The sequence below is a fragment of the Nematolebias whitei genome, chromosome 10, assembly GCF_014905685.2.
Source record: "Nematolebias whitei isolate Nwh7 chromosome 10, NemWhi1, whole genome shotgun sequence".
NCBI lineage: Eukaryota > Metazoa > Chordata > Actinopteri > Cyprinodontiformes > Rivulidae > Nematolebias > Nematolebias whitei.
The window spans coordinates 21825070-21841376 of NC_056507.1; the positions used below are offsets into that span (position 1 = coordinate 21825070).

At 39.5% G+C, this 16307-nt stretch overlaps 1 protein-coding gene across 1 annotated transcript in view; it reads right to left on the minus strand.

Moving 5' to 3' along the window:
* Positions 1 to 16307, minus strand: part of itpr2 (inositol 1,4,5-trisphosphate receptor, type 2) — an 86101-nt gene that overhangs the window by 26622 nt on the left and 43172 nt on the right. The window contains exons 38-48 of the mRNA XM_037683458.1: positions 11965 to 12085; positions 7478 to 7662; positions 7216 to 7393; positions 6325 to 6578; positions 6035 to 6235; positions 5225 to 5335; positions 4944 to 5039; positions 3627 to 3746; positions 998 to 1114; positions 731 to 923; positions 496 to 621 (exon numbers count right to left, since the gene is read on the minus strand). Coding sequence (XP_037539386.1) covers positions 496 to 621; positions 731 to 923; positions 998 to 1114; positions 3627 to 3746; positions 4944 to 5039; positions 5225 to 5335; positions 6035 to 6235; positions 6325 to 6578; positions 7216 to 7393; positions 7478 to 7662; positions 11965 to 12085 — 1702 coding nt within the window. The remainder of the gene's footprint in view (positions 1 to 495; positions 622 to 730; positions 924 to 997; positions 1115 to 3626; positions 3747 to 4943; positions 5040 to 5224; positions 5336 to 6034; positions 6236 to 6324; positions 6579 to 7215; positions 7394 to 7477; positions 7663 to 11964; positions 12086 to 16307) is intronic.

A 16307-nucleotide genomic window follows, 5' to 3' on the forward strand; every position in this document is an offset into this window, starting at 1 on the left:
GGAGACTGACTCCAACAGACTTCTGTGCAGCCTTCACCACTCCCTGCAGAGATTTTCTTTCTGCAGATGTGCAGCCTAACCTAGAGGTCTTTACTGCACTCTATTACTACTTTAGGGCCCCACTTGTTCCAAACACTCAGTATATATAAAAAAAAAAGCTAGTGAATTACAATTAGCCAGACACAACAGAACAAGCTGAAGGAAAATAACTTCTTGGTTTAAAGTTCTGTTTTATTCTCACTGTTTGGACCCAAAGCAGCTGGATTTAAAAACACTCATTTTAGGACGTTACATGAAGATTGTAGTCAGAAAAGAAGGGGTTAATATGTGATTGATTAAGATTAATTTAACTGGTTATTTAGGTTAAAGGCTAGGTGGTAAACAGTTTAAAAAGGAACCGTGAAGTCTGGAGCTATCCATCTGAACTGCACTGGGTTTCAGCAGATGCAGTTTATTACTGGTTGCATAGATTGATCAAAAAACAGAAATGCTTACCTTCATCTCCATCATCCCCAAAGGGGTAGAACACAGCCACAGCGGTGTTGAGGATACAGGCCAGATAGAAGGAGATACTCCCCCAAAGAGACATGTGGCGCGAGAACCAAAACAGGGCCTTGTTTTCTGAGTAGAATAACAAAAAAACACAATTTGGTGCAGAATCAGCACAATTTAATGGAGCTGTGCTGCTCGCAGCGGTTCAGCCACAGTCACTTGTCATATCTAGACTTACTGCGAATCTTCTTCTGCCACTTCATCTCACTGTAGAGGTTGTCGAACTGATGGAAGAAGTCGTTCACCTTGCTGCCTTGGTCGTCTCTCTCGGTGGTGGTGAACACGCGCATCTTGGACTCCTCGGTGAGGTACTTGCAGATGTTCGGGACTGGAAACACGATCTGCTCCATACTGCGGTCAAGACGCACAATCTGAAGGGAGAGAAACTGGTTTGCACCAAAAGTCTTCGAAATGACTGGGATGAAGGGAAAACAGCGATGCTTACTTCTATCTGAGCTGTGTGCTTGGCGTAGTGATGAAGAGCTTCGTCCTTCTCAGCATCCAGGCCTGATCTCGACCCGGGTCTGAGGCTCTGCTGCAGGGACTTGTTGTGTCGAGCCAACTGAGATAAAAAAATAAACCCTGTTTGTTTATGCCGCGTTATATTTAAAGTATGTCCTCCTAGTTGTGTGAATGTTTATGAAGCATTCACACTTTTGTGATCCATTCTTCTTCCGTACATCTTTCTCGTTCCACAATTTTTCTGCTATTTCAACAAATCTTATATCAAAACGTTCAGCTTGTTTAGGAGAAGGGTGCTTTGACTTTTGGTATTGGTGCAACTTTAGCTTTTTGAAATATTTTGCATTTTCTGCCACTTTTTTTCTTAAGAAAATTAATTTAGCTCGTTTTACATCCTTCAAATCTTTGGATCTGTTTACAACCTTTTACTGCACCTTTCACATTTTGTTCTGGTTCAGCTTCCTTGTGCAAAGTTTAACTTTTTTCAGCTACTTTCAGCTAATTCCAGATGTTTTTTTCAGCTGTGTTGTGCTCCTTTCAGCTTCTTTCTGCTAACTAAATAATTTTTGTGCTACTTTTAACTTCTTTCTGTTAATTTCAGCTTGTTATGCTCCTTTCAGCTTTTTTCTGCTATTTCAACTTCTCTTTATCCATTTTTATGCTAATTTTAGCTGTTTTGGCTAATTCTACATTTTTTGCACTCCTTTCAACTTTTTTCAACCTAATTCAGCAAAAATGTGCTCTCTCCACTTCCTTCTGGTAATTTAAGTTTCTTTCAGAAATTTTTAGCTAATTTTTGGCAGTTTTTTTTCTAATTCCAGCTTTTTCAGATAATATCCATTTTTTGGTGCTTATTTCTGATTGTTTCAATCTAACTGGGTAAACGTGCTCTTTCTGCTTTTGTCTGCTAATTTAAGCTTTCCTACCTTTTCAGCTACTTTTCTTTATATTTTTAGCATTTTTCAGCTAATTTCTGCAGTTTTCAGGTAAATTCAAGTTATTTTTGGTAATTTCTGCTACTTTCAGCCTATCAGTAATTAAATACTTTCTGCTAATTTCATATTTTTTCTGCTAGTTTCCACTTTTTCTGCTATTTCAGCTACTTTTTAGCTGTTTTGTGCTAAATTTGGCATTTAAACTAATTCTACTTTTTTTTTTTTTAGCTCATTTCACCTTCTTCCACTTTCTCCTGGTAGTTTAAACTTTGCAGCTATTTTTTTTTCCTATTTACAGCTTTTTTAGATAATTTCCTAATTTTTGTGCTCATTTCTGCTTTTTAAAATCTAATTTAGCAAGTATTTGTTCTTTCAGCTTTCTTCTTCTAACTTAGGCCTGTTCTTTAGTTTTAGCTACATTTCAGCATGCTTTTAGCTAATTTCAGCTGTTTTTTAGCAAGTTTTTCAGCAATAAGTATCCACACTGCATTTTTGCAGGAAATGCAATTTCTATAGATTAAGTTAACATGCTCTAAAACAAATGTCTTTGTAAAATGACAGAGCATAAAGGTTCAAATTACTGGATAAATATTTCTTATTACATTTTAAAAGAAAAACTGTAATTAAAAAAACATAAGAACAGTATTGAAATTTAAAATGCATGCATGTTTTTAAAGCGATGCCTATTATAAAGTTTTTTTTAAAAGGTTTATTGAAGAGTGCGGTTACATCCTTGTTGCGTCACCTCGATTTCACAATCAGACAAGTTTTTTTCATGAAACCTCCCAAATGATTTGTCACATTAGACTGACAGCTGTAAATCTAGACAATATGAGATAAGTTATGACTTTAAAAAAAATCCAATAAATCATTAAACTGTCTGAAATTAAGATTTTTTTTTTAAATTAAATATGTAAATAAGATTAAATAAAATTAAAACTAGCTATTTTGATTAACTTTCTTTTCCTCAGAAAAAAAAAAAAAAACCCTGAAAATTTGTCTAATTTTGGAGAAAAATTTAGATAAATATTTAATAATTTAAAACTCATTTTCAACATTTGGTGTTTGGCTTGATAACATAATGATATTTAATGTTTTATGGTTCATATCTACGCATCTAAAACTATGTATTTGGCAGCACATTTAAAAGTTAGATGTATATCTAATTTAAAGTAATTTTTGAAAAGTATCATATTTTAAAATATGTGCACAGTAAAAGGAAAAAGAAGCCTATAAAATTAAACATTCAGAATAATCATTCATTTTTATGATTAGCTAAAAGTGAGATTTTTAAGTCATTTTTAAACAATTAAAGGAAAGCTTTTGTTAAAGTTTGCACATTACGAGTTGATTGTTTCTTCCTCCAATCGATTAAAAGAAAAACTAAAACGTTCAAAAATGTCTTCTGTTAAAACAGTTCTGGGCAAACACAGACCTGCCTGACATTCAAAGGCAGGAGTGAAAAGCTGCTAGCCTAGACTCTGTCTGCACCGTCCAGCTTACATAAACCAGTGTCACATTATGAAAACTAATTTTAGAAAACTGTCAGAGCAGCTCATCTGCAGAGCAGCAGCCTTCCATCATTTAATGGCTCTGGAGTGCACAACCCCGGGGTCAGTCCAGGTCTATACGGACACACAAAAGGCTGAGTCACAAGCTCAACGGTTCTGAACCAACCTGGTGGGCCAGAATATAAATGTTGTGTCCAACATCTCTGGGTGCGATTTCATCTCCAGCGCTCTCCTCGTTATCCTCAGTCCTCCAGTCCTGGGCGTAGGCTTCCTTCATCGCGTCCACCTGAAGCACACGAGTTAAATCAGAGATTAAACAGAGAAGAAAGCATTCAAGATGCTTTACCAACATCTCAACTCTCATCAGTTCTGTACCACACCACACCAGTTAAAGGCTTGCCCGCTGCCAGTACCCACCCCCACTCTGCCCAGTTTATGGGACCACCTTGTTTGACGTTCCAAGCGGACTGCTCTGGGGTGATAATTTTGACATAAGCAGTCAGCAGCCATCACTGGATGGCCCGTCCAGCAAAACTGCAAACTACATCTGAACCTCCACTTCCTCTCTGATCGTGTTGACGGACGGCGCCACAAGAAATGAACTTATTTACAGCAATCAGATGATGGCACAACATGGCTACACCCGGACTTATAAGAAGTGCCAAAATAAGATAAAGAAATTCAAGTCAGATTGTAGGACGATTAAGGACCACAACGGGCGGAGTGGCTTGAACACAACAACCTGTTACGATCCTGCCCACAGAGCGGAGAAACAAGTCATAGTGGCAAATCACCTCCACCTGAGAACAGGGCTTAATTTGAGCCGGATCCTGCTGGAACAGGATCTGAGAACACTCTTATTTTGACAGGGTGTGTTCCGGTAACTGTTTGCTTGGATCCAGTAACTCAGGCTTACTAATAATAAAGTTATGAACAAATATGACTGCCTTGAACAAATAAAACCCATATTGGATATGTAAACTGAAACTAATAACATAAACATTAATTTTAAACACGACATCTAGCTGCCTCTTCAAGTAGCATTTCCACCTTGACCCTTAAAAAAAATCTTCACCCCCTAATAGTGGTGGGGGTGAGTGCTGAGCTAACCAGGCAGTCATACGTGGGCAGGACCAACAGGCAGCCATGACAGATGGAGGAGTCGGGTTTGGAACCGTCAACAATGGGGGAGCGGGGAGGATGCTTGACAGAAGCTGAGTGTTTAAAATGTAGGTAAACGTAGATGTTAAACAACCTGTTAAAATAGACCACAATGCAGGAAATCGCATCTACATTATTCAAAATTTTCTGGGGGAGAATCTGCCTGCGTCCCCCCCCAGTGATCCACCTACTATTTGTGTTCCGGCATCGAACAGTTTACAAATTAAGCCATGCCTGAGAAGAACCAATTAAACCAGAGTGGAGTGGCACTTGTCAATGGCAAAGCAGCTTTAGATTTCATCCATTGTTAATCCACACATACCAGTTCAATAGGTCTCATCTTGTAGAGGATCTTCTCTGCATTCTCGCTGTCATGGCGGCTCTCCATGATGGCCAGAAGAAGTTTGGACGCATTGTTCTACAACATCAGATTGAGTTTTCATACTTGTTTTTAAACAGAGATCACAGAGGTTCTCCAAAAAAACAAGATGTTTTGACATATTTCAAAAAGGATGGATGAAATTCACTACATTAATTTTGTTCTCAGTCTGAATCGCATGGCCAGAAGGCCCCTCAGTGATTTCAGAGTCACCTGCTCCTCACCTTCAGCTCCAGTACCAGGTCCAGTCGATGCTCCCCCAGGGGGTTGATGGGATTGACAATCAGTGCTATAATAATGTCGATACCATTGGACTCGTGCTTGGCTATGCAGGTCTGGAAGACAGCAGGAGTGTTTAAACACGGCGGATCGAACCAAAACTCGTCGTTAGAAAAGAACGTGCACTCAGTCAAACTGTGAACTGAAAGTTTATGAAGAGAAACGTGCCTCCAAAAAGGTTGAGGCTTTTTGCTCAAACCTTGTTTATGACATATGACATATAGTAAAATATAAGCTCTGGTACTGCTCGGAGGACGTGTTCAGAAGGACTCTCAGCTACCACCACATCAGATTTTAGATCAATATCTGTAAATCTGATGAAGTTATAGTTTTGGCTAAAGATGATTATTTGTGGCGGCCATCTTTAATTGGTTCGACTCAAAGTTAAATCAGTTGTAGATGCTCATCCTCTGTTTGGTTTCTGAATGTGATTCATGAGATATTTTGCTAACAGAAGACAGGGTTGAGCTAGCTAGAGTGGAACCATAACTGAAGTTGATTTGTGCCTTCCTAAAACAACTCAAACATTTTATAGCACTGCTGTCAGTTTGGCATTACATAAATATTCTGACAGACCTATACATTTTCTGCTAAACATGCTGAAGCTAACTGCTGCCGTGACTGATTTTACTTGCAAATGACCACAAAATTATTTGTAAATAACTTAAATTTATCACAACTTAAGGTATAAAACCAAAATAACACCTAATTTCAGGTTTCATGTAGGTCTATTGACAGAGTAACGCTTTAACTACCTGGTTCTCATGGCAGGGTCCCTGGCAGTACTCTGTAATGGTTTCCAGTGTTTGGCGCACCAGATCCACGTTACACTCGTTGATATAAAGTCCCAACAAACCAAGACCTCCTGTGGTGCTCCCACAAATGCAGTCCAGGAACTGAAGAGTCTCACACACCAGGTTGTAGTTGGTCTTGTTGCACTGCTGGCGCAGAAAGTTCTGAAGAGCAGAAAAAAAAAACCAAAAAGTCAAACGGTAGTCGGCGTTGCAGAACTTCAAAACGTTTTTCATGAGACCCGACCCAGTACCTGCAGGTCTGGGTTGTGGTTTTCGCAAAGCAGCTGGAGGTAACGAAGGACTGGTTTCATGATGGCGATGACCTGGCTCATCTGGGTTTCCTCTGAAGTCTCCTCGGTGCTGATTATCTCACTGCTCTGGCCAAGAGCCTCAAGATCGGAGACTATCTCCTTCCTGTAGGAACGGAAGGCCCTTGAGGTCACTGAACAGGCCTCCTTCAGCTGTCTTTCCATGCCTTCCGTCATATGAAGGCCAGAGTCTTTCCCTACAGGACAGCGCACAGAGAGAGTAAAAAACAATACAATGTTTAACTTCTGGGATCTGACAGCAGATGGATCTTTGAAAATTGACACAAAGAAACACGAGCAACATATTTTTTGTTTCCATGCACTGGGTAATGACTTTCCAGTGGTAATACAAACAATGAATCTAATTTAGAGACTCCTTTGATAAGTGAGGCACGATTAAGAAGGGGTTCTGTGGCATGAAACCACCCGTTCTTGATACAATGGGCCTTTGATAAGCTTGTGATGCCGGGTGTCACATGGCCTCTGACATGTGACTGCAGCAGTCTGTCAGCAAAGCAGCCAAGATCATTTAAAAACACCACGGCTGTTTTCAACCTGAGGACAACATGAACTTCAGGACCCCGTGAGCTGAAAAGCTTTAATTGATTTTAAGACGTTTTAATCCGTCCAGGTGTTTCTATGGCAATGCCTGGCTGATTTCAGGATATGACCCATGTGACTCAGTCATTTACTAATAAATGTGGACATTCAAGTACCTCTTATTTCCAGATTAAGTTAAATTATTTCAGTTTCAGCCACTCTCTAACATTCAGTTTGAACCTGATCAATTATTAATAGACAGCAAAGTTTAGTTGCATCATTATTTCAGCCTACCTTTCTTCATCCTCCTGCTATTGGCATCGCTGTCGTAACTTTTCCTGCAGCCGACTTCAAACATGTTGACGGACACGGTGGCTCGGATCTCCTGCTGGGCCAAGCGCATTCGATCGTAGAAAACTTTGAAGAACTTCTCAGAGTTGGCCTGCTTGTGCAGCTGGTTGTGAAAGGAGTTCTGGTTGGGAGGCAGCGCGGTGGTGAACACAAGTGTCCAAAACATGGAAGAAACTATTAAGATAGGTAAGTCTGTGGAGCCCACCTGTATCTGCGTGTTTCCTCCCTGCAGAAGAGCGATTCCCAGCAGGATGCTCTCCTCGAACACCTGGTCGTTCTTGGTGTTGACAATGAGATCGATCACCAGCTCTGTCGCACCCACACTGTCCAAGAGGCACTGGATCTCCACCACACTGCTGCCTGGCTTATCAGAATCCTGCACGGCAGAACCTTCAACGCAGAAACAAAAGTAAAGATTTAAAATGCTTGTGCAGGAAAAAGCTGCAATTAGACAAGCTAAAGATGTTTATTCTACTGGATAGTCTGAACCGCATGCAAAAGTTTGGGTAAAGTTTGCATGAAATTACTTTCACAAACTTGCTAAAAATAATCAGTTACTGGTTTCATCAGTTATTACAAATACCTGTTCCTCAACTATAACGTGACAGGGCTTAGTAAAGTGTTTTCAGGTAGTTTTCTCTGCCCGTTTCTACTGACAAGTAACAAAATGTTTGGACGTCTAGTTCATCTCAATAAAATGTTCACAGAATTTTCATTTGACCATTTACGAGATAAAGTTTGAAGAATTTCGAACATTTCATTGCAATGACATAAAGATTGATCACCAAAAAAAAAATCATAAGAAACAAAATCCACAGTTTTACTATCATATTTTTCTTTAAATTAAAAATTTAAGAACAGCTGCCAACCATGTGTTTGTTTACCTACAGAAACAGTTGAAATGGATGAAAACAGATCAACAATGGCAACAACGTCCATGAAAGATCAAGAAGTTTGACAAATTTGATGCATTTGGCACATACAGTGTTCCCTCATTTATCACGGGTGTTAGGGACCACGCCCATGATAAGTGAAAAACCGTAAAATAGGGATACAGTAGTCCAAGTAGTAGTAGTTATAAGTAGTAGTTTATTTTAGTATATCTATATCTATATATATAGATATAGATATAGATATATAGATATAGATATGAAGACATTATAAACCCTTCCCACACTCTTGCAATGTTCTAAACAATGTTTCTAAATCAGGGCTATTCAAATGGCGGCCCGCGGTTCATTTCTGGCCTGCAGGTGACTTGAATCCGGCCCACTTCATAAAAAAAACAAAAAACTTTTATTTATTTATTTATTTTTGATTCTGGGTTTAAGTTCTTTTTTATTGCATTTATGAATCAATGCAATAAACTAAACAAATTTAAAAGGTAACAGATCATTGTAAACTTTGGTTTATTTACATGATATTTTACATCATTATCTACACCTCCAGATGCAGGAAGAGGGCCACCTGCATCATGAAGGTCCCCACTCACCCAGCACACACACTTTTTGCCCCACTCCCCTCAGGAAGGAGGTTAAGGAGCATTAAGTGTAGAACCACTAGACTGAGGAACAGCTTCTACCCTGATGCTGTTAGACTCACGAATCTCTAACTAGAATAATCACTGTGAAAAACCATATCATGTTGCTGCTGATCTGTTTCATGTTGCTGCTGATCTGTTTCAATGTTGATGTGTTCATGCGTGCACATCTGCTCACAGACTCATGTTCATGTTTGTGCTGATGTTCAATGTTTTTATGTTATGAGTGCTTAGTGTATATTTAGTTGATGTTTTTCTTAGTTCATATCTTAGATGTTATTACTGTTTTTCTTATACATTTTATTGTTGGATGTAACTGGGACCCTGTGTACATAATTTCGCTCCACCACATGTACCACATGAGGTGCGAATGACAATAAAGAAACTCTGACTCTGACTCTGATGATATTTTAATCGCTGGATGTCCAGCCCCCGAGCTGTTGGCTTTCAGAAACTTGTGGCCTTCTGAGCAGTTTTGTTGAACAGCCCTGGTCTAAACTCTAAACACTCTAAAAGAGCACAGCATGTCATGATTTCAGCTCTCTGCCTCCTGCTGCACTCTGCCAGCTGCAAGCGGTTTCAGGCACGCCCACTTCTCTGGCGCAGAACTGAGATATGACGCTGCATGAGGAAGCCTCTACTGCAGCTGTGGTGCTGCACACAAGTGCTAAATCATTTTAAATAATTTATTTTAAATACAAATTCCAAGTCAATCGTGTGACTCATCCATTAATCAGCCAATTGTGTGTCAAGTCCAATCTTATTTTGAAAAACCGCAATAGAGACTGTGAAAAACGAAGCGTGAAGTAATGAGGGACTACTGTGCACTGTATATATTCAGATTTAACAAGTAAGCAGGAAAAAAGAGCTTTGTTTACATTAAGTGCATACTTGCATTTCAGAAATCATTATAGTGGGAGTAAACTTTGAAAGTGCACCATTTGATAAAGTTCAGGATAAACTTTTTAATAATTTCATAGTTTGTAATGAGTGCCTTTAAAAACACCAACTGTGAACCACGGGTTTGAACTTGTGTTGCATCGGGAAGAAAGTCAAACATTAAATCCCATTCTAAAACTAAGACAGACAGACAGACGCCCTCTGCAGCAGAATACCAGTGGTGGACCATCAGGGCCAGCAAAGCCTTCTCTGCTGGTCTAAACACAATCCAAATCACCAAATTACATTTTAGTATATTTTTTCTATTTATTAATATCATTCATTTGGGGAGTGGTGGTGCATAGGTTAGAGAGGTAGGCCTGTGATAGGAAGATCGCCGGTTCACGCCCCGGAACCGACAACATCAAAAAAATGTGGGTGGGGTAGGTGAAGCACCCACATTTGCCCCTACCCTCATTCGCCCCACTATTGGCCCATGAACAAGGCCCTTAATCCCTCATCTGCTCCCTAAAAATAAAACAGGTCTCTCTTGAAAATGAGTTCTCGTGGCTCAATGAGACTACCTGTATAAATAAAGGGTAAATGAAAAAAATAAAATAAAATAATAATTCTGAAACATCTGTTCTCTTCATTTCATAGTTTTTCTCCAAGTTGCACAACTTCTGTATATATGGAGCTTTGATCCAATCATATTTCAACCATCCTGTATTGCTAGGGTCAAAGAAATCTGCCTCGAGGCCTTCAGAACCAACAGTGCATGCATCTGTAGGTTAAAACAAACGGCAATGAAACTGTTGCTTTGACCAATCAGATGTTGAGTTGGCGACACCAGGGTCTTCTAGCAGGCATTAGACAAAGTCAGCCTTTTCACATCGTTTGATTGGACGGTCAGAGTGTACTGGTCGGCACTAGGAAACAGAGCCATATTATTCTGCGTTTCTGTGTATTATTGATGGTTTCTGTAGCTGTGGCATCATAACGACAACACGGAACACCAGTGAAGGCTTAGGTTTAAAATGAACGGCCTTCCACTGCAGATTACGGATCCTAAATGCAGCTGAATATTCATCGACTCTTTGAAGGAGTGCATGTTAAAGTTATCATTGGTGCCAAACCAAAGCTCTGTAAACAGAACCTAAAATGGCTGAATTTGATTGACCAGAAGCATTTTGCAGAAATCTGAGAACAGAAAGAACAGAAAAAAACTGTTACATGAAGTGTTTATAAGCCGTGACAAAGAACTGTTATTATGAACTGCTGACCATGCTGGATGCGCCAACTTTTTTTGTTGTTGTTGCAGTTTTATTTAAAAAAAACACCCCCCCCCCCCCCCAAAAGGTAATCTTTAAAATAATAATGAACAGATTTGTCTTCTTTTGTTTTTAATCTTTTTAAAATCAAACTACAATTAACTACTGACAGGAGGACATGTTTAAGAATCTGACTATTTTTGCATGCCTCAGGATATACAGCACTTTGGTTGGCTTTGTTGCTGTTATCAAGTGCTTTATAAATAAAGTGGTATGGTATGGTGTGGTGTGGTATGATATGGTATGTATGATATGGTGTGGTATATATGGTATGGTATGGTTTGTATGGTACGTATGGTATGGTGTGGTATGTATGGTATGGTATGTATGGTATGGTATGGTATGTATGGTATGTATAGTATGTATGTTATGGTATGGTATGTATGGTATGGTATGCATGGTATGTATGGTATGTGTGGTATGGTATGTGTGGTATGGTATGTATAGTTCGGTATGTATGGTATGGTATGGTATGTATGGGATGGTATGTATGGTATGGTATGTATGGTATGTATGGTATGGTACGGTATGTATGGTATGGTATGGTATGTATGGGATGGTATGTATGGTATGGTATGTATGGTATGTATGGTATGGTATGGTATGTATGGGATGGTATGTATGGTATGGTATGGTATGTATGGTATGTATGGTATGTATGGTATGTATGGTATGTATGGTATGGTATGCATGGTATGTATGGTATGTGTGGTATGGTATGTGTGGTATGGTATGTATGGTATGGTATGGTATGTATGGTATGTCTCAGGATACAGATTTACTGTAAGAGGTACTTTCAGATCTGCTTTAACCAGACTCAAACCCAAGCAGCAATTCCTAAACAGCACAACTCCTTGGAAGCAGATAGCTGTCATATCAGCAGCTTTTGCCTCCTCTGCAGTTATTTCAGTGTCAGCTGGGTTTATTTGGGGCTTTCAGTACCTCCTGATGACGGCTTGACAAAGACTCCAGATGAACTGTTTCCACTGCCCTGCTCTGACTTGGAGGGAAGCTTCTGATTTCCAAAGTAGCGAGCCAGAAGTATCTTCCTTAGCTCATGTTCCTGTGGAGGCAGAAATGATAGTTATTATTTATCTGTATCGCAGTTCAACAGAAGTCAGGCTTTGAATTTGGATTTCCACAGTTTTGACTGAGAAAGTCAACTTTCTGTGAGCTTTATGGGTAAAATGATTCCAAAGCCAATTTTAAAGTGGTTTGTTGTGTTGTCCTCACATATAATCCACCTGATCACTTCAGAAAACATTTTATCCACCTAATCACAATTATTCCATGGAACATTTCTGTTGTGATGGGATTGATGGACTGCAGGATGAAAACACGTTCATTCAACCTTTATTTAGACTTTTAATGAGAAAGAAAATGCCACTTGAAAACGCAGCAGTAACGATTTCGCTCAATACCTTGATCATAGCAGAGAACTTACAGGAAATTCACCACAGACAGAAGTTTTTTTAAAATAACATCAAAGGATGAGGCTATTTATAGAGCTTTATAGGGTTATTTCCTTAAAAAAAAAATCATCATTGTAAATGTCTCTTTTTTCTAATTTGAATGAAATCAGCAAAGACTGTGAACTAACTAACCCACACCATGAAGACACAAATGAAAACGAAGGCGACAATGTTGACCTCTCTCTCGTTGTCAGCTGTGGCATTTGATGCTGTTGAGTGGAAACAGAAAGAAAAACACTTGTAGAGATAATCTCCCCTGGAGGTTCTGAGATCAGGGGTCCAGAGACAGACAGACTGGTCAAACTCACTAGTTTGGTCAATGTGGTTTGTGAGGCAACAAAAAGAAGATGAGTGAATGGACGGACAAATGGACAGTTTGATGAAGGAGTAAGCAATGGAGCCACCTATGGTTTCCATGGTAACCGTTTCAAAGTGAACGAAGGTCGTGAGGTGTTGATCCAACTGGAGAGTTTCCAGTTTGCTCCTCACAACCATGATCAGGAAGAAGCAGGTACAGATAATGGATGGATGTAATGACAGCTTTGTCATCATCCATGACTCTTTTATCAGACTTGAATCAGCTGAAGTCTGACTTTGTGAAAAGCTAACGATAAAATAATATCTTACTTGCTGTAGATGGCAGTTAAAAAAAATTAACTACTCAATTTGGAGAAGCAGATTTTAATTCTGACCAAAGTGAACCGCTGCTGTCTAAAAACAATTTCAATTTAAAACATCTCATAGCAGTTCATGCGGACATTAATTTTTAAAGCGGTTTATAAAATGAAGAGATTGGAGGATGATGCAGGCTTTGTGTATGTCTATCAGCAGGACTGCATTAAAGACGTTATTTGTTCACAACCTCTTCATGGTACCCCACTTTAAAAAAGTCTGAACTATCACCCTAAAGTAATCTACCGCAAGTAATTAATATTTTGATTACAGTAATCATCATTTCATTTATGTCTTTAGTCATTTCAGCCGCAAACATTTAGTAATTTTGCTTATGTGCATGTTCTGTTATTGCAAATTTCCCACCATTATTAAAGCTGACAGGTTATGTGATAATTAATATCCAGTTTTAAGCGTCTCATCTGTGTATCTGTTGCTGCATTATGCACAACTGCTCTTTCTTAAGCCAAAATTTCAAGAAGCACAGACGCAGCAATAAGTCTCAACATAAATCCGTTCAGAACCGATTTATTCTAACGACACTAAAAACTTTCTCCATCAGTATTTTGACAGACTAAGAAACATTAAGTCTCCCATGTCCAACAAACAGTAAGGCCTTCTAGCTGAAAATCCTCCAACTAAGTGCGCAGAGAGAAACAAAGATGTGGAGGAGCATGTGCAGCCGATGCTCCCCGTGTCAGTAAACACTCGATCTCATCTGCAGTCAGCAGAGACACTTGTCTGCCTGCACTGTCTGGCTGAGCTGCCTCAGAAACACACACACAAACACAAGCACACTTTAAAAACTGAAGGTGACGATGCACTGATATTCAACGCTTCGCTCTTTAAAGGCATCACGTCCTAATAAAAGTCCTTAAGTACAAATTGAAGCACGTTTTAGTTGATTTTTCCTCTTTTTTTATTTGACAGAGATCATGTTGGTTTTGATGCTCTCAAACAACAGTTAAAGAAACACTCTAGTAGGAGAGGGGTAAGAAGGGTGGGGGTGATTTCTCTCCCCGTTTGCCTTTCCGCTGCAGTTGTAGCCAGCAGACTGCATCGCCCAGAGAGGAGAGAAGAGTCAGCCCAGCCTGACTCATCTGCTCGCTGCTGCATTGATGAAAAAAAACCCAACAACCTCCAGTCAGGTGATGTAAGAGCCACGAGAAAGAACGATTGAAAATAAGAGAAGTTCTGATAGAACTAAGGAGAAGGAAGACGATTTTTTTTGGGGTGGGGGGGTGGGGGGTGGGGGGAGCAAACACAACCCCAACAAGGAGCAGGCAGTCGTGATGCTTTAAAATGTGCACTGGCACGCCACACTGCGGCTCCGGTGTCCAAGCTGAGGATGAGCTGCCGTTCCCCACCGCCAGCATTTTTACACCCCCCTTTTCCTCCCTCCCTCCCCGCTAAACATCTCGCACAGCTCTGCTCTCTTCAAACCTCAAAGTGTGGAGAGATTAACAAACAAACAACAACAACACCAAAAAAGAGACAAAGACGCTGCTCTGTGCTTCTTTGGGTGGACTGAAACTCATGCAAGTAGCAGAGGGTAGCGCCAAAGTTGTTCCGGTCAAATCAGGTTAAGCCACAAAAAAAAAAAAAAAAAAAAAAAAGCTTTCTGAAGAAATTAAGTGCTTTTGAAGCAGGGAGGGGCATTGATTTCTGTTAAGGCTTCAGCAGCGTGTTTTCCTTATAAACCCTAACTTGAGCATCAGGAAACATCAGTTCAGCCATCAGACCTTCCTTAAGATGAAATGACAAATTCTCTAACATCATTACTAGAACATCAGTTCAAGGAGGGAATGCTGAGCTTTAATCAAGTTACAGATGTTGCATGTTAAAGGGTAAAAAGTTGGAAATTGGTTTTGGCACCACACTAAACAGAAAAGATGTTACATGTTGTGGCGCTGATTTTGCAGCACAGACTCTCCTTTTAGGCAGCCTTGTAGGATTCAGATTAAATGAACTAATTTGGCATAAAGGAATGGTTTTTATGAGCATTGTGATATAAAAGAGGTTTAAGAAAGAGATTATTATTGTTATTATCAATTGATTTGACTACAGATTCATTTGAATCTTGTAATGACTCTGGGTACAATACAAATGTATGCTGAATTTCAGTCTGACTGTTAAGGTCATTTAAGACTCCAGATATATCCAGGTGAACTGTTTCTACTTTATTTATTTTTTTCCTTTTCACAAGTTGTGAAATGCTGAAGCTCTGCTGTATTGTACCTGGGGCCAAAAGCACAAACAATATGGGTTCTGCAAAAGAAGCAAACATCACGAGCTGCAGTTTTACAACTTTTTTAAGCTGTGGTCCCACAGCCCATGAAACGATTTTACCCAACAAAACAAATTAGACCCACATGAGAGAGCAATTGGTGGTTCAGGGAAATACAAGACCAGCGGCATAAACAAGTTTTTATTACCAGGTTAGCTGGTGGATAACTATGGAAGTGTTATTCACTAACTTAGATCATCAATGATTGTGTTTATTAGAAAGATAAAGTTGAAATTGGTTGGCTTGTAAGTGAGGTTTGTACATTTTGAGAATTCCAGAGTCTGGTAAGTAATTCCAGTGCTGAACTCATTTTCTATCTATGATCTATGTAAGGTTTTGGTTGTATGGTCTTTTCAACTATGAAACACCTACGGTTTTGCACAATAACTGTGTTCATGTCCATAAACAAAACTAAAAGCTACAACTTCATTCCTGTGGCTTGAGATCATGTATAGTAGTCCCTCGCTACTTCACGGTTCGTTAATCGCGAATTCGCTCTATCGTAGTTTTTCAAAATAAGATTGGACATGACACACAATTGGCTGATTGATGGATGAGCTGCACGATCGGCATGGAATTTTTATTTAAAATAAATTATTTTAAATTATTTAGCACCTCCTGCACCTCTGTGCAGCCCTTACTGCAGGATAAACTTCCTTCTGCAGCTGATCAGCTGATCTGTGCAGAGTGGAGAAGTGGGCGTAGCCGAAAGCATTTACAGGTTGCTGAGAGCAGCAGAGGCACAGAGAGGGAAATCATGACATTCTGTGCTCTTTTATAGAGTTTAGAAACATTGTTTAGGATATTGCAAGAATGTGGGAAGGGTTTAAAACACCTTTATAAATATATATATA